At 40.8% G+C, this 17,560-nt stretch overlaps 2 protein-coding genes across 11 annotated transcripts; both read right to left on the bottom strand.

Moving 5' to 3' along the window:
• Nucleotides 1-984: 984 nt before the first annotated feature.
• On the bottom strand, nt 985-17,465 carry Sec16 (endoplasmic reticulum export factor secretory 16). 10 transcript variants are annotated; one of them, XR_013034110.1, is made up of 21 exons: nt 17,194-17,465; nt 16,539-16,589; nt 14,424-16,466; nt 13,680-14,349; nt 12,950-13,592; nt 12,793-12,878; nt 12,515-12,725; nt 12,296-12,421; nt 11,776-11,882; nt 11,540-11,690; nt 11,239-11,377; nt 10,898-11,165; nt 10,063-10,817; nt 9,501-9,968; nt 9,194-9,226; nt 7,407-7,646; nt 6,686-7,037; nt 6,519-6,610; nt 5,800-5,847; nt 4,904-4,990; nt 4,041-4,075 (listed from the first exon to the last, which is right to left on the bottom strand). XR_013034110.1 is itself a non-coding variant. In XM_033471681.2 (20 exons), exons 2-19 carry the CDS (start codon nt 16,542-16,544, stop codon nt 5,815-5,817), a joined length of 6,423 nt encoding a protein of 2,140 aa, XP_033327572.2. In that variant the 5' UTR covers nt 16,545-16,589; nt 17,194-17,465; the 3' UTR covers nt 985-4,075; nt 5,800-5,814. The 10 variants fall into 10 exon arrangements, 7 of the variants coding, with proteins under 7 accessions (XP_033327572.2, XP_033327586.2, XP_033327554.2 ...); XR_013034115.1 differs by having other exon boundaries at nt 5,800-5,844; XR_013034109.1 differs by lacking the exon at nt 5,800-5,847 and adding an exon at nt 4,165-4,651.
• Nucleotides 7,881-9,187, bottom strand: LOC143260017 (uncharacterized). The gene has a single exon (XM_076524508.1). It carries the CDS (start codon nt 8,957-8,959, stop codon nt 8,315-8,317), a length of 645 nt encoding a protein of 214 aa, XP_076380623.1. The 5' UTR covers nt 8,960-9,187; the 3' UTR covers nt 7,881-8,314.
• Nucleotides 17,466-17,560: the final 95 nt, after the last annotated feature.

Genomic DNA, 17,560 nt, shown 5'->3' with positions numbered 1-17,560 from the left:
AATTGTATGGTTTCTGGTATTAGTACTTAATTTTCTGACATATTGGCGACACAACCCATGCGAAATTACGTGACAATTGTCACGTTGTTTAGCGAAGACGTGTAATCCATGTGTAAAGAACCGGAGTGGTGTCTCACAATTTCGTCGAAGTATCGATTGGGAACACTTGTTGCGGGGTTACTGTCGGAACAAGTATTGTCAAGCCGTCTTTGCTTGTCCCTTACCTATAGAAAACAGACGGAAGTAGTATAGTCGGTAACGAATGCAACGTTAAACCGATTGCATCATTTTGCTGCCGTTTTTCCAACAAATAGCTCCAATACACTTAATTTCTGTAGAAATTAAATCACATTGCAATAATTTCGTCTTAGCATGCGAATAAATTATAAATTATAAATAACGGATCATTTTTTAAGTGTATGTAAAATTAGTATTTCGTTTTTGAAGTAGAATAGTCTGAAACGCCGCAAGAAAGATATAAAGCAGTTTCTTCATTCATATATTTGGCTGACAATGAAAATAAGAAATAACAAAGTAGGTACTTATTAGGGAAATTTAACAGCTAAAGAATATTTTGAGGGTCAAGCAAAAGTTTATTTATTATTTGAAAATAGCGCCATTTATAACTACTGGCGCCTGTAGCGCCGAAACTGTGAAGCTTTTTTCAGGGTCCGTACAGCGCCAATTAGCCTGTGGCGAAACGTTCAAACTGTTAGCCAATCTCAACTGTTGGTAATTTTGTCTATTAGTTTCAACATTTTGCCATGGACTAATTAGCGCTGTATGGTCCCTTAAGAAATTTCGCGTTTCAACCAGAAGAGGCGCCAGTTGTTCTTAATGGCGCTATTTTCAAATTTTGTAAAGCAAATAAATCTTGCTGATTGTACTTGCATTGAATGTTTAACTTGAAAACAAATAAACGTACTATAAACTAAGTACATTAGAATTGCTCCGAGGTGAATAACAATAGTACTACCGTACGTGTAAGTTGTACGATTCTTTATTATAATAGCAATAATAATGGGATAGTGGTAGTAGTAATAATATGCAGTATACATTTCTCATTATCCATATTTTCCCATAAACATACATCGAACGTTTGAACCGCAAAGTGCATTAAAGATATATATCGGAATATGTTACATTAAGCCCGAAACGAGTCACTCATAAACCATCATATACATACATAACATACAGCTCAATTAATACTTCTGTTCAACTTTAACGTGTATCCGTAGTCCTCCCCTGTCATTTGTGGATTAATTGCAAGTATATACAGTGACAGAATTAAATCTATTCATAGACCGGTGACGCTTACTGTCAACTGACAATTCTGTTTTCTGTGTAACACTAAATCAACAATTATTTCCATCGGCCTACGTCTCAATAGGAATCGAAATTACCATATACAATTCAGGAATGAAGGACATTCGTAATTTAATGTTATAATTTACCGAGAATAGTACTAAAATAGTAAAAGGGAGGATGGTAAAAGTCAGCGGTGTATGAACATTTTCGCATGCCGCTGTGTATAGCATCGGTAAGTTCCGAATAGTTCAATGTGCTGTCGATCACCTGTTCGCTATCTACTTATTATACATATACATACTCGAAATTCTATTGTTGAGCAAAAGAAAAAACTTTCGAGCCTGGCAGAAATCAATTTGAAGCACCGACCGGAATGCCAAATTTATTCTAATAATTTATCATTCGCAGCTAAAATAAAGGAACAACGCAACAGAAACATGATATTCGCTACGAAATGCCATTTTTCACAAAAAGAATTATTCTGATTTTGAATGCAGATTTTTAGGAAAGAATGGTATTATCGATTTTGCTTTAAATGCACTCTTGTTGTGTTCTCCGGGAAAACTTACACTTATATAATATGTACAAATCAAGAATTTCAATAGATATCTATATATACGTATATACATGTAACGTACACTAAGGAACGCATTCGCATTATAGTATGCTACAATTTATGCGCGATATATACGTTTTGAAAGCATAGTTTCATGTCATGAGTATAAAATCAAAGGAAATCTACCGTGTATTTCACAAGAATTGACAAAACCAGCATCACTCCAATTGTGATCAATGGCAGGGAGGAAAGAATATAATTTGCCATAAATGAGAATGTAATTCTTCTGTCTTCCCGTTCCTTTCAAATTCCTGATACAAATAGAATAAAACCTACTACATGTTCTTGAAAATGTTCTCCCTCATTTCTTCACTTTTGTCAAATCGACGGACACGTAATACATATTCGATACGTTCTGTTCAACCGTCTTTGCAATGTGTCGTTTTGCACTCGATCGTTGTTCTATCACAAAACGCTGCACATCATCATGAAAAACCGATCAAAAGCTTACCCTACGTGTTTGTACATCGCATCGTAAATTTCTACCCTTCGCGTCATCGAGTCCCCACATCTCCACTATCGGTTGTGAGTTACACGTAATGAAACTAAATTTCTTTCTTGTTTAAAGTTAGTTAAAATATATGTAAGTATGGAATATATCACCGAAAGTAATGATCAGAAAAAAGCACAGACTTTCGGAGCAATCATTAGTATACGTTTTTAAAACGAGTCGCTCCGGCAGATTAATCATTTTATGGTATTATCGACGAATTACATATTCGAATGTCGTAGAAGCACCATTTTCCTCGAAACACTTTGCTATTATGTATAGTATATCAACAGATTTGTGATCAATTTTTGCAAGATAGCGTCAGAGCGTCGACGGACTGCAAAGTGTTAAGCAAACTGTGCACCTTTTTAATAGTATAAAGAAGATATATCGACGAATAGACGAGAAAAATCGTGTGGTAATTTGTTTTGTAAAAAAATGCGTAAGGCGGCGGCTATACTCTGGCGTTGGAACGTTCTTCGCGCTCTACGTTACTCTATCTAAAGTGCTAGAAGAAAGACTTTACAGTAGGAAACGGAAATTTAAGATCCCGGCTCGAATAATAATGCAAACAGGAAGAAGCAGGACGCAAAGCACTTTCGCCGATTATTCTGATCCGCGTCGATAGAATGGCAGTCACGCTTCTTATTAGTTACAACCTTGGTGTAATGATACAATTAGCTCGATAGTTAATAACAGTAGCTGCATTGCACATCACCTAACAATGGGATCCATAAAATTTTTCATATACCTAACATTTCTTACATCATCGATATCTCACGCTTCGCTTTATATAATGCAATAATTGTTTCTCCATCCAGTGTATAAAATCAGACTTCATATCGTATCGTGTCCCTAGACGTGTGTAACAAATTGTCGCGATACGATCAACATTATTTCTGCTATAGTTAACTTCGCAATTGATTCGCGTGCAAGTTAATACTCTTCTCTTTTACGATCGTAAATTAACATTTCTCTCTCACATTCACGCTCTCTCTCTCTCTCTCTCTCTCTCTCTCTCTCTCTCTCTCTCTTTCGACACGTGTTTCAATTACGTTCCTTCGCTATTGGAATTCTGGCGCTTCATCAGTGACGCTATAGAACAGTATGAACTTTAAACGCACTAAAACGGTTCAGCAACATGATTCAGCCCACTTGGAGTTAGAATAAGGAAAATATCTAAGATTTCTGCTATTCTTATGCTTCTTGTTGAGCCCGCGAAAACATTCCGTATAAAGGAAACTAAATGTACAAAACGGTACCCTGTATCTATTTCCAGTGAAATTCGATTAAACAAAAACAGAAAATATAAGCTGAACAACACAAAGTGGTAATAAGTTTACTTGAGAGTCGTAGAACCTGTTACTTTCCTTTCGCATTTGCTAAAGGGGAGTCCAGGTCAAATTAAAGCTGGATTTGAAACTTTTGTATACAATCGACTGAAACAAGTAGTGCGTTCATTGCTGTTCACTTACTTATCCTGAGGTATTTTTGCCGGTGTGTCTGTGTGCCTTACAAAAAACTTTGATTCGCATAAATGATCCTGATCAGCGAGCTCGTCGTGGAACATCGCGCGAATTCTATCGCGGAGGATACCGACTCTGCTGTATAGCTTTCCCTGAATGATTCTTCATATCATTCGGGTTGTACATCGTTGGTCCCTAAAAGCAAAGATTCGTAATCAACACGAGTCGGCAGGTTGAAATTAGACGTGTATATACTCATTTTAATTGAACAAAATTTGTTATACCGTTTCCGTATAATCTGGCGTAAAAAGAAACTAAGTAAGATGAAATAGAAAAATTAATATAATCATGTAACATTATCGTTTCGCTTCTTCTTTACAGTTACTTGTTTGAGATTTCCGCAAATGGAATGATCGAATTGCAACGAAAAGCATTATGTGTCGATTGACGATCGACGATGATAATGTACACTGTGTGGGCCGCAACCAAAAATCTATCCTTCACCAAGCTTTCCCATAGTTTTTCCATTGAAATCTTATGAAATTAACGTGCGCGGCATGATGAATGTAAGCTTGATTTAGCAGTAAAGCCGCACGGTGGTGGGACAAATCAAAAGTGAAAAAGGCTTGTATGAAATCTATCAAACATGTAGAGTATTTTTTAAATGGCAGAGAATGGACTAATAGAAAGTGGCCATTGAAAAGCGAGTCTTCCATAGTGAAATCACTTGTGAAAAGTATAGTTCTCCTTATACGCCAGCAACCACTCTACCTAGAAGAATGTGCCAATTAAAATATACTCCTCATTTAGATACTGTATGATAAATTCAATACTGTGCTAAACCTTGGCAACTCAACAATTCTCTTGACTCTAAATTTCTACAAGTTCAATTTAACAAGATAACGTTTGATCACTGTCGTTTGACCGAGGTTTAGCTGTATAATAAATAAATTATTGTGTAATTGAGTAGAATGTGTGAATGGTCACTTCTGGAATGAAAAATAGCTAATGTCGCTGAATTACCTTGTTCCTTGGGAGGAGACGCGGATCCCTCATTGTGTAGCTCTGCACCTCTCGCGATAACGAGCTGGTTGAGCTCCATCGAGAGAGCTGTATGCCATATACAACCAAACAATCTTGTCTCACTAACCAATACTCGGGCTTTTGCAATGATTAGGCATCAAAATATGCGAGAAGTATACAACACGGATGTATCCAAGAGCGTGACGGCCACGAATAAACTATTTTAATGGTCCATTTTTGGAAAAGTCGATATCATCAATGTTGCAAGTTCCTCACATTAGCATATAACAAGTACAGTATTTTCTATAATAAGTGTAATTTCATTATAAAACTCATCATGCTCAGAATTGTCACGCAAATACACTACTGTGTCCTGTACCGTGTTATGGTGTAAACCTGAATCTTCCTAGTGCACTATTTACCAGAAAAACTGCCTACGTGCGAAAACTAAAAATGATTAAAGCAGAATGAAGCCTTTGAAATAATGCTAACACTTTAGCTACTAGTATAATTTTTTAGTAGGTGTTTCAGTGAATATGCTATATCTAGATGAGTATTAATCTTCTAAGTATTAATCTCAGGAGAACTTGTTATGCAACTGGTAGTCAAAGTGTTAACAAAACCACACTGGTTAATATCGAAAAAAAGAAATCACAAATGCGTTAAAGAACAGCTATTTGAACACTATACTCCATTTCTTGCTGCTTTGTCTTTTTCCCATAGGCATCGCAACATCAATTCGTTTAGATTGTCCAGACAATTGTAGAGGGCTAAGGATTGCTGCACCAACCGCACATACAATATTTACGATCTGAACCATGCTGTATAATAGACACGGGATACCATGCATACACGATAATGAGAACAATGTATAAAATTAATAAAATAGTCCTTACTATCTGCAACAATTATTATTTCGCTACATCATTCTGCCTCCCCGACTGCTTGCAAAGAAAACATAAAAAAGAAAGGTTGATTAAACACAGATTGAGTTTAATTAGTATGATGATCGTTAACATGACGCAGGAAGCACACGGATCTCTAGAAACAGCAACGAAACTATTGATACTTCAAATCTTTTTTAAATTGAATTATATCTTTCTAATAGAGAAAACATCTACACTTTGACCTCATTCTGTCCCCCCCCCCTCTCTCTCTCTCTCTAACTTTTATACAAATACAGACTGTACAAACGTAACTGAAAGTTAATATAAGAGAGCCAAAATACTGTTCAGTGAGTGAACGATGCACAAAACTAGGGGTCATGTTCAACATTGTGTGGTACTGAAAGGGAGATCGATCAGAAAGTAACATTTTAACATTACAGTTCCAAAGACAAGTACAACGAAGCTGCATACCAGCATACTGCAGCCATAACTTAAAGATAACAAACTGAGTTGTGTACAATTAGTCGGAAACTGTAGAGGTACATACTGCAGTCACAACTTAAAGACGATAAAGGGGTTGTGTATAATTAGTCCGAAACTAGAAACGCATACGTGAAACTGTATTGTTAATGTTGTATATCTATTGTTTGTAGTGACAAGACTGTGCACAGAAATGTAACGAAAAGAAGTAGTATTCAAAAAAAATGATTTTGTGTCGAAAGACTTACTCCTTGAGATGCATTTTCGGAAACGTTCGCCGATGGTGCAGCAGGCGTCGACGTTGATGTTAGGGAGGTCACGGTCGCATTCAGATCGTTCACTAAAAATTAGATACAATACAAAATATGTAGTATACTTTAATTATTCGAAGGCTACCATGAAAACTAATACACACCTGGCGCGGGAATGAATAATTGAGGCGAAGAAGTTGCCATAGGTACAATTGGAGACGTTATGGGGGTTGGCATGTTTGATGGTGCAGTGGTGCCCTTCGAACCAGTCGGATTCATTACGTCTATGTAATTAGCGCGCATACTCCTTCCCTTCGGTAATTTGAATTTATTAACGCCGGAATCTTCGGCTTGGGAAGGTGGCTGAGGTAGCTGAGGTGCTTGAGAAGATTGTTCCGCTACAGGTGGCCTGAATCCCATGTCAGAAGCCTTTGGAGGGGGAGCTAATGTCGCAGAACTACCATCGCCGTCTTCATCCTTGTTCATCCACTTTTTGGCAACGGGATCCCACACAATCTATTGCAACAAACAATATCAATTAAAATATAAAATCTCTCATTTGCAGATGTGTACAGCATTCGCCCCAAAACTACAATTCCTAGGGGTAGACTACAGGGCTCACACAGGGAGCTGAATCAACAAGTGTTAGAAAACGTCGCGTTAAATCTGAAGCCAGAACGTATGAATAATTCGTTAGCTGTTAATTGTCCGAACATTCAGGTATACTGGCCTTTTCCTTTGGTACCGTTACAATCAGACGTTCAACTACCACAAGTACCCGCGTGAGCCCTTATAAAACACAGAAACCATCTGTCGTGATTGTTGAGCGATACGTTTTTAACAGATCTGCTTTTACTTATATCACTCAGAGAGCTAGGATCTTACCGTTGGGTTACTGTCATCGGGCAAAATCATTTGGTTCTTCGGTTTCGGAGCAAACTTGCTGAACAATCCGCCGATCCAGGAACCTCCGGTGTTGGACGGCTTCTTCTCGGTTGGCTTTTCCGGAGGCTTTTTGGCACCTGCTGTTTGCTTGGAGCCCGTAGTCTCCAACGCGTCCAACTCCTCCAGTGGATCGAACTGCTTCCTCGTTGACGGTGTCATTGAAATCGCCGGTTTCGGTGGCTGAAATAAAGTATACGATTCATCATCGCAAAATTGTTCTGGCAAAGTTGATCACTGTTTATTGTAACAGCAACCGCCCAGGCTTTATGTGGTTTTGCTTTACATGCTCTGAACAACCTGGAACCGCATAGCTATCACAGTAAGCAGTGAGAAACTTTGCTTGCGTAACATTGTACAATCGTTGTTTGTTAAAGTAATAACAAAAGAGGCGCAGTCTTGAAAAATCCAAAGAACTCGATGATATATAGGAAACTTTATTGTATATTTAACAATAACAGACTTGTGTACAATACGTGACATCTAAAACAAAGAGCTAGTTCTCTAGACCTGGCTCTATAATTACTCTGTATCAAAGAGCTGTGTTAACGACTGATACTTTATAACAACGCAAAACATCCGTAGACATCCTCGACGCGGAAGAACTGAAGACAATCGCACAGATTGCCGCATACTCGCCGATTTCGTTCAAGCTCGCGGAACTCTTTAATTATACAAGAAATCCTGCGAATTTGATGGGAATAGGTGGCTACGCGGCAAATCCATTGCGACTCAAATTACTCGGCATTAACTTAATCGCAAGTTCACATAATATTTTTTAGTATGAGAAAAGCAAGGTGAAAAACAATAAGAACGGCAAACAATCTTGCAGCATCGAGCACACCCATCGTCTACTCACAATTCGTCGGAACATCTATATCATACGTTTTCATGATTGACTTTTCGACAGGGAGTTCGGTAAGCTCGGCCAAGTTAAGATCACTTCGAACAGGTCTAACCGGCAAATCTATCGGATAGGTTCCGCCGAAGACAAGCGGCTTGTACCGAAACAATTCAGAGGAATTCTGTGAGGGGTTCGAGTAGGACCACGCATCTACCGTGTCGCAAATCACGTCTTTCCTGCGGATATGGGGAGCTACCCTCATAACCTTTTTGTCCTCGAAATTACAGTACTGCTTTAAAGTCTGACTATCGGTATCGGAAGGCCGAGGTGTTCCTCTTCCTATCCGCGAGTCGAGCTTGGAGATCGACTCCAAGCTGACTTCTGTAAACTGTACGTCTAAATCAGTGGTGGCCGCCGGGGAAGTTAAATTATCTTCGTTAATTAAAGGCTCTGGATCGTTCGGTACTGAAGTATCGTCATCGTGGTCTGACTTTTTTCTGATTTTGCATTTTAAGAACACAGGAGGTTGCGAGGAGGGCGGCTTCACGTATCTACCATCTATCTTCTTAATCTTTTTCACTTCTCTCGGAGAAAGTTTGTTGTTCGACAAGAGTTTTGGATAGGTCGCCGTGATCTTTGGATAGGTGATCATTTTCGAAGGTTTCGTGGACTTGGTCTCCTCTAACTTGCTTGACCGATAGGGATTCGAAACCGACGACAATAAGCTACTTATAATATTCGATTCGGAGGAACAGGAATCGATTCGTGGTTTCGCTAGAGAGTCGCTTAATATTTTGCGTCGACGTAACGAGCTAATGTTGGTCCCGTCCAACGACCACTCGCCAGGACCGATATTACTATCCGCAGTGAGCGCGTAATTACTTACTTCAGGAGTGGCTGTTTTATCTTCTCTTTCCGTCTGTCCGTACGCACGCATCAAGAAAAAGGTGAAACAAAACTCTGTTATTCTCAAGTCTACTGGAGGAGATTTGTTAATAGTTTACTTGAAGCAGCGGGGTGAGCAGGATGTCTCGGACCATCCATTTGGTACCATAGAAAACTATAGAGATTCCATCAAGAAACCAGTTGCTTCTATCTTAATAGCGGTGGTCTGAGACACCCCGTCGAACAACGAGACTGAGAAAGTTGAGATGTCAAAATTAAGCTAGCTGATTGCACCAAGCGACTCTCACCTCATAGTTCCATTTTTCCTGCAGCTGAGAATTGTCGGTGTCACCTTGTTCCGGGGGATACGGTGCACCTGTTGATTGTTGTTGCCAGTTGCTAACAGTACTGTCATTCCTCCCGTAATTACTCTGATAATAAGAGTCTTGGTTCCAGTAATCTTGTTGTTGCGACGGTTGGTAGGATTCCTCATTGTTTCTCGAATATTGCATGGATTGGTCGTACGTGTCCGGTATATTGGATGGCAATGACAATGGTTGCCATTCTGATTGCACATCGGTCGAGGGAACCTCCATCATCGACGTTGGTCCCTCTCTGTAGTCCGGTTGGGGAGGATTCCAGAGTTGGGCTTGTTGTTGTTGTTGTAGCTGTTGTTGCGGGTGCTTCATCTCATACATGTCCTGATTTTGCATGCTACTGTAAGACTCCTGCTTCGCTTGCGATCCATAGGTATCGTTCTCGACTATTTCGCCAGACTGTAACAAAGTTTAACAATCAGTATCTGTATTTTAATCCTATCATTACCACAGAACAATATTCTTAATCGAGTCCATCGTCCGTCGAACTTACATAGCATTTGCTAACAATTTCAGCTAAATTATCGAACCAAAGTAAAGTTACAGCTTCATCGGTGGAATCCTTGTAAACCGGGTCATGATACTTGATCCTGTCCCCAAGATTGTAGACCGCGGAGATGAAGGACTTCTTGTATTTCGACGGCTCGCTGGTGATGTTCACTGCAATTTGTTCTATGTACAATAACGCTTTTTCGATCAGTCCATGATCCATCATTTTCAACGCCAGGTCGAACTTAAAGGTCTGCAGATCCACCAACGTAAATCCTGGCTCGCTGAGGTTTCTTGCGTACTCGTAGATTTCCGTGAGCATCACCGCTTCCGTCGTGAGGAACGTGTTGTAAGGCTTATGATGATTTGCACCGATTAGCACGAGTTTCACATTGCTAGCTTCATAGGCCCCGAAGTCAACTTGCGAGAGAATGTAGCAGAAATGGGCAGCGTGAATGTCTCCTCGCGCGGAAAGTGTGTCCCCGAGAGTTGTGATAGAGCGACGGTTAATGTCAGGATTAGAGGACGTATTGGATATGATCATAGCTAAATGGGGTCTCCAATCGTCCCAGCGGGGATCCGAGATACCGGTGACGACGGCAGGTACACGACCAGAATGCAGCTGGTACAGTGTTTGCAATGGGTCATGGTACGGTAAACTATTAGCAAAGCGGGTCATCACTGATGCGTGGGTGCGTTTGTCCAGCTTACTGGCCAGGAACAACGCGTGTCCCCAAAGTCCCTCAGTCATAGCATACTCTGTGCAACAGAAGCAATGAGATTTACAACCAGTAATTCGAATTATCCTTGCGAAAGGTACAATTTGAAAGGAGACCTACCCAGCGCCTCTTGAACTAAACCGTAGAGCAGTGTATTTCGAAATTCGTCCGTTATTTGCTCAATGCTTTTCCGTGGTTTGCTTTCAATCTTCTCTGAAGCAGCCGTACTACATTCTTGACTACCTTGAAATCCATCTCCACCTAGTCCCGATCTTTGAGAGATCACAGACTCTCTTCTTCCCGAATCCTGCGATTTCTTGTTTAACTCGTAAGGATACGTTTCCTTGTTCCTGAGCAACAACGCCGCTATGTCAACGCCGACAACATTCTACAACGATACGTAAATTCAGAACACTGACAAATTATTTCCTTTCGTATTCGTTAAAGGGAAAATATCTTACGCCGTTCTGCTGAATCAACATGATCATTAATTCATACAAAAGTATGTACGAGGCACGATCGATCATCTCTTCGTTCGCCGCTGCTTTCTTTATTTTATTCTCGCAGTATTCGATAATTGTCTTTTTATGAGTGACACCTCTGCAGAAAGAACAAACGTCGCGTTAAAAAATAAGCAAAAACATAAAGGGAATCAGATTAGATACATATCTAAGGAGGCATATTCGTCTGCAACACGTAAGATTACAAGTAATTCATCTATTCGGAACAATAAGCATGCTTAGATATATTGATTACACTTGCTTAATTAAAGGTCCAGGATATGTCCGTAAATCACGGGTCACGGGATCATGTGAAAGTAGATTGTCCAGTTTAAGAATGTCCACCTTAGCTCTTTCACCATCGGTTGGATAAGATGGAAGCACGTGAATCAATGATCCGATCGAGAAACACCCTAAAAATGTGAGATTTTTAGTATACCTTAACAGATTTCTCATGTCAACTGTATATATTATATTTTGAATAATTTGATACTGTACCGTATGCATGTGAAGTTGAAAACTTAGTAGGAGTCATCCTTGCTGAAGCACTCGTCGAGTCCTCAAGCACAGACGTGTCGCCTAAAGTTCGTTTGTCACCGGTTGTTCTGCAGAGTACATTTCTCGTTCAAATGGATGCTAACAATCACAGTAGACTGTGAATCTTTATGCAAAATTTTCTAGACAGTATTTATGAAGACTGTAATTAATAAATGCATAAAAATTCGCAATCGAATCGTGAGAAACTAATAGATGTAAGCTATGTTAATACTAATGTTAGTGTGCAACAGTATGTTGCATCATTTTCAAGGGATAAATATGAAAAGAAATGGCTTCTACTAAAAGTTCTACATGAGCAAAACACAAAAATTTCTGTCGAAAAATTATCTAGCGTAGAGAAAGATACTTCGAAAGCGACGAGGGTGTTTTAACTAACGATAAGTTACTTTCAATAGTTAGCAGATTCGACAAATTTCAATACATCAGTTGTGTCGAACCGAGAGGTCTCTCTCGGTCTCACCTATTCAAATTTAGACAACACGGTCGTTTCCGTTGCGGACTCCTGGCCCATCCAGGACACCCGAAATACGGGACATACAATGCTTTGTTTGGCGAGTGTAAGCATGCGCTTGGATTCGTAAAAAATCTAACACATAATCGACATTAAAAAACCGTAGGTAAATATGAAACCAGAAGATCATATTGATTTCGATTCTTTGCAACGCTGGCCGAGGCTCACCTATCGTCGCAAGAGCTACGACCCGAGTGAACGCTGGCCCTATCTTCTGGATAATTAGTGACTCCACGGGACACAAGCTGTTGCTGATGCTGATTAGCATAATACTTGTGATACCATTCCGAATAAGCGGCAGGATTCGTCCGTCGTAAATTCTCTATGTACGCGTAATAATTATTAGCATAATGAACACCATAATCGTATCCAGGGTAACCTGAGAAACAAAGTCAAATTAATTCTACCATCAATGCTCAGCCAACGTACAGAAAAATAATGCATACCGTTATAACCATAGTAATGGTCCCTCGACCTCATATAGTACGCTCGGTCTCTGTCGTTGTAGGATGACCTACTAGATGGTCTAGACCTGAGGAACGCATATGTGAAGATTACGGGAATAATACTTAGACACTGCTATACAATTTCAAATTCACCTACCCCCTACTATACGGATCATCGTAATAAGGATCTCTGATATCGAAATCGTCGTATCGTCTCGGTCGTCTGTCGTCCCTTCTCCTATCCCGATCGAGATAATCCCGATCTCTAGGATGCCGGGGATCGTAATCCCGGATCTCCCTTTCCCTACGACGTACGTCCTCGCCTCTATCTCGTCTACGATCATCGGGTCGTCTCCTACTGTCTCGTTCATCGAGATCGTCTTTAGGTTTGTTCCTCCTCTCCAGATCTTCCCGGGTGTGTCTATCCAAATCATCCCTACTGGGATGCTTCCGATCATCCTCCCTGTAAGGCATTTCTCGACGATCGAATTCGTCGCGGCTGTTGTAGGATCGATCGGTCTCTGCACCACGACGACGGTCATAGTAATAGTCGTCATCGTATTCTCGTTCACGATCGTAATAGTTCTTCCGTTCATACTCGTATCGTCTCCGTTCCGAGCTGCTGTCGCGTCGCCTTTCCCTACTATCGTCCCTGCTGTTCCCGGAACCTTCATCATTCTCATCATCGTACGAATCTCTGCGATTTGAGGAGCTGGAAGCTCCTTGGGCCTCGCGTATAGATGCCCCAACAGCTTCCTCTCGCTTGCTCCTCGAATCACTCACTTGATCCGATATGGCGGCTAAAACCAGATCAATATCAGTGAAGCAATTCAATTTCCAATGCGGACAATACGTGAAATATAACTCGACATAGATACCATACTTACAGCTCATAGAAGGAACTTCCTGGGACCCTGTGACCACTCTCCCATTGGGTCTGTCGTCCAAGGACTGGGTAACCTCGTTGGGAGACGCGCCTCCAGGTATCTGCCTGAGATTCTCATCCGTCTGCTGATTAGGCTCTTCGGGCTCATTGCCCCTACCAGGAACTTCCCGTGTCTCGCTGGATTCTAACATGATCTGAGGTTGCGACTGCTGCCTCTCCTCCCCAGAAGGATCGTTACGAGATTGTTGAGGAGGCAACGAGCGTTCTCTGCCAGACGGATCATTTCGGCGTTCCAACGTGTCCGAGTCTGATCGCGAGAGCAGAGAAACGCTTCTCTCCTGGCCAGGAGGGATATCCCGTCGCTCAGATCTATCAGTGATGTTCCTCAACTGCAATCCCTGCTCCTGACCCGAAGGATCATTCCTCCTTGGGTCCAGTCTCTGAGCAGACTGGACGTACTGCTCCTGACCAGTTGGATCGTTCCGCCTCGGGTCTATAGAACTCGATTGACCTGGTACTTCTCGCAGGAAAGGAATATCATTAGGCACTTCGTCGTTTTCATCGTCCTGACTCGGTGGAGTCGGCTCATGCTCCTGATGCGAGTCTGTTAGCTCTCCGGTCTCCAAGAATGTATTCCTATCATTCGACGCAAACTCATAATTGTCGGGCACCTGTGAAATAATCCTTTGTTAGTGCAATTATTCATTTATATCATAGAGTCATAAGCAATCATCATATAAAGTACTTGTTCCGGTTGGAGAGATGGAAGAGACCGTGTCGGTTGTTGAGCAGCAGGTACCTCGACGTTGTTCACCTCTTGCCGAAAGTCGCGCGTGCTGACTGCCTCCTTAACAGGATTAACAACCGGTTTCGGATCGTTATCCAGCGTTTCTTTATTTATTGAATCCCTCGAGCCGTAGATATCGCGTTCCTGCAATGATGGCGTGACTACCTCCAAATTGACAAATTCCGCAGGCTGCTGAATGATCTCATAATTCTCGACGTTCTGCTCAGCACTCCAATCCTTTGTTGACCTGGTAAGATCCTTAGGATACCATGGATTCTCCGCAGAACGCGGTAGCGTGCTCTGATTGTACCACTGGTCATACCCGCTTTGCACCACGTTGTCTATTGGTGCAAGGCTCGTTGCCTGATATCCACTTTGTGCAGAATGTTCTTTATTTACCACTGCTTGATTATCAATGGGATGGGGAAGCTCCACACCAGTACTAGTGTAGTCCGAAGGCACTACAGGGATCTGATCTGTGGTGGAATTATGAGCAGTCGTACTTTGGGACCATGCATCCCCGGATGCAACAGGAACCGAAGCTTCGGAAGATTCATTCTGATGTTCTAGAAGTTTGCTAGTTTTAGGGCCAAGGCTCATCTGTTCTAATTTCGTAGGTAGTTCCTCTGGTGAATTATTCTTTCCCCAGTCTACCAAGTCACTCACCGAATTGAACTCGCTATTCTCTTGAACAGAAACATTTTCTGAACTTGTAACAGTGGATACAGTTTCTGGAGTAGACGACATGTTCAATCGAGAATCAGATAATTGCGTCTTCGTGACACTCGTTTTTGCATGTATTCCAGGATCTTTCGAGATTAACGATGGTACAGATTTCTTCCTCTCTTCCGGCTCTATGCCAGATTCTATAGGCGGAGGTATATTCGGTAGCGAATAGTGAGGAGGTACTGTACGATTTGGATGCCAATCATTCGAAGGAATAACACCGGCATTGTCTGGCTTCATATTCTCTTCTGGCAAGTTATTATTCCGTTGCTCTTGCAACCATTGGTTACTATGCGACTCATTTGTATGCTTCCATTGCTGAAGAGAATCCGTGCTTGTCGGTTGAGACCAGGACCTGAAATCGCTAAATGCCGACATGTTCATTTGATTTGGCCAGTTGTTTGCATCGTTCGTGGAATGTTCTTTCTTTATGTTTTCAGGGGCGGGTGGAGGCCGCAAATATGATCTATTTCGTTGTAGCGACGATGGTGGACATTGATTACCCATGTCATCAAAGCTTTTTATATTTGTATCCATTTCTGGATCCTGCCAATCAGCTGGCGCATTGTTCTGCCAATTATTCGCAGGCATTGAATTCGTTTGATCTGGTTTGTGCCAATTATAATTGCTACCAGCTAAGAAAGGATATCCTGTTTGATCCTCTTGGCTTTGTAGAGAGGATTTTTGTGGTGGATATGGAACAGTTTGAGGCTGAGGCTCGTTTGCCCACTGGGAACGATCATAATCTAAAGACACAGATTTATCAGAAGTGGATCTAGGTGGCGGTGGATATTGTTGGTATGGATAATTTAAATAAGATGGATAGGAATCCGAATGGTTTGAAATGGGCTGTTTGTTGCCAATTGTTCCATGCATATTTCCATCTGGCATGATATTCTGATTAATTAAATCGGTCTTATTGCCATTAACATTTTGGTAATAATGATCTTGAATGGAATTGGATATCAGCTGTCCTTGATTTTTATATGGCGGTGCATAATGCTGTTGTGGTTGCTGATCTTGTTGAGGAGGCTGTTGTTGTTGTTGTTGTTGCTGATTATCTGCTTGCTTATCAAAGTCCCAATTCCATGAATTATTCCAAGGATCAGCAGCCTGTTTCGACTGATTCATAACTGTAGTTTGTTGTTGCATGGAGTCATTGGATGATAGATCCGCTTGCACTCTTGGTATTGGGTTCCACATATTTTGATTATGGGCTCCATATCCTAAATTATGATCTACTTTAGACCTTACAGGTCTAGCTCTATAGGGATTCTAAAAGCATAATTTAAATGTTAATAAACAACCCAAATGTCAATATCTGCTTGCAATTACTGTTCTACTTACGCTCATACTGCCTTTGGAACAGTACAGTTCGCTTTTTACTTATAGTAAAACCTAAAAATCAAAAACTGATTTTTATATTCTATTATATCAGAAAGAATATGTTACATTCTTATTAATTATTTAACCTTTAATCGATGTTCAAAAAACAATTAAATTATTTAAATAAAGGGAAATCTACTTTCGCATATAATGAGAAACTTATATGTATGTACATATATATGCATATATATATATATATATATATATATGTATATATATATGTATATATATAGGTCAATAGGAACTTATTTCTCATTATTTTAATAAACCTCCCCGCGATAATGTCACGCGCATACAATTACTCGACGATAAGACAGGTAAAACGTATCTAAGTCGCAAAGTCGACAAGCGAAAAAATCAAAATACAAAATCCGTTGAAGCTGGCAAGAGGTTGGTCCGAGAGACAAAATTCCTCGAGCATCCGCAGGACAAAACACGAAATTAGTTTAATTATGTAACGAAAATCGTGAGAGGGCAGTATTTGCGTATAAAAGCACAGTTGCCGGACAAGAGAAAGCCGTGGGAACGAAAATTAAGATCATTCTGAGAAAAAGTCAGGATACCAGCTGTGATAGCCAAGTTAGCGTTCAGGGACCTCTCGTATTCGTTCACTCACCTAGCTATCGTATCTGGCACTGGTGTCCATACGCAAGCACAAGCATTATTTTCTTCCGTCGAACATTCGTATCGTTGCTCGAACAGATTCGATCGATTTTCTTGTGGATCGAACGTTTATAGGGCTGAAACGGAGAATCACAGAAACCCAGGCATTTTACGGGCACTACAAGGAGAAGGTGTGGGTTAAGCACGTCACGAAATTTTTCCTCCTTCACTTTCCACGCGAGCAGAACCATAGACGCGCACAGCGCGAACGTGTTGATCTTAAACGTCAAAGAGATATGCGATATGGCATCGTCAGATGGCGTCACCATACCATTCGAAATTTTAAAGAAATCCCAAAAAACATACGAACAATAATCAAT

This window comes from Megalopta genalis, chromosome 1 (genome assembly GCF_051020955.1).
Source record: "Megalopta genalis isolate 19385.01 chromosome 1, iyMegGena1_principal, whole genome shotgun sequence".
In the NCBI taxonomy this organism is placed as follows: Eukaryota; Metazoa; Arthropoda; class Insecta; order Hymenoptera; family Halictidae; genus Megalopta; species Megalopta genalis.
Note: the sequence above shows the minus strand (reverse complement) of the source record. Positions and strands in the feature narration are given on the sequence as shown.

What these genes read in the sequence shown, in the direction of transcription:
- Sec16 (XM_033471652.2), bottom strand. An exon ending in GATGATCCGTATAGTAGGGG is followed by an intron (nt 12,879 to 12,949) that starts GTAGGTGAATTT and finishes TGCGTTCCTCAG; the next exon opens with GTCTAGACCATCTAGTAGGT. An exon ending in TGTTGTCTAAATTTGAATAG is followed by an intron (nt 11,883 to 12,295) that starts GTGAGACCGAGA and finishes TGTACTCTGCAG; the next exon opens with AACAACCGGTGACAAACGAA.
- LOC143260017 (XM_076524508.1), bottom strand. Translation starts at nt 8,959, where the DNA reads ATGATCACCTATCCAAAGATCACGGCGACCTATCCAAAACTCTTGTCG.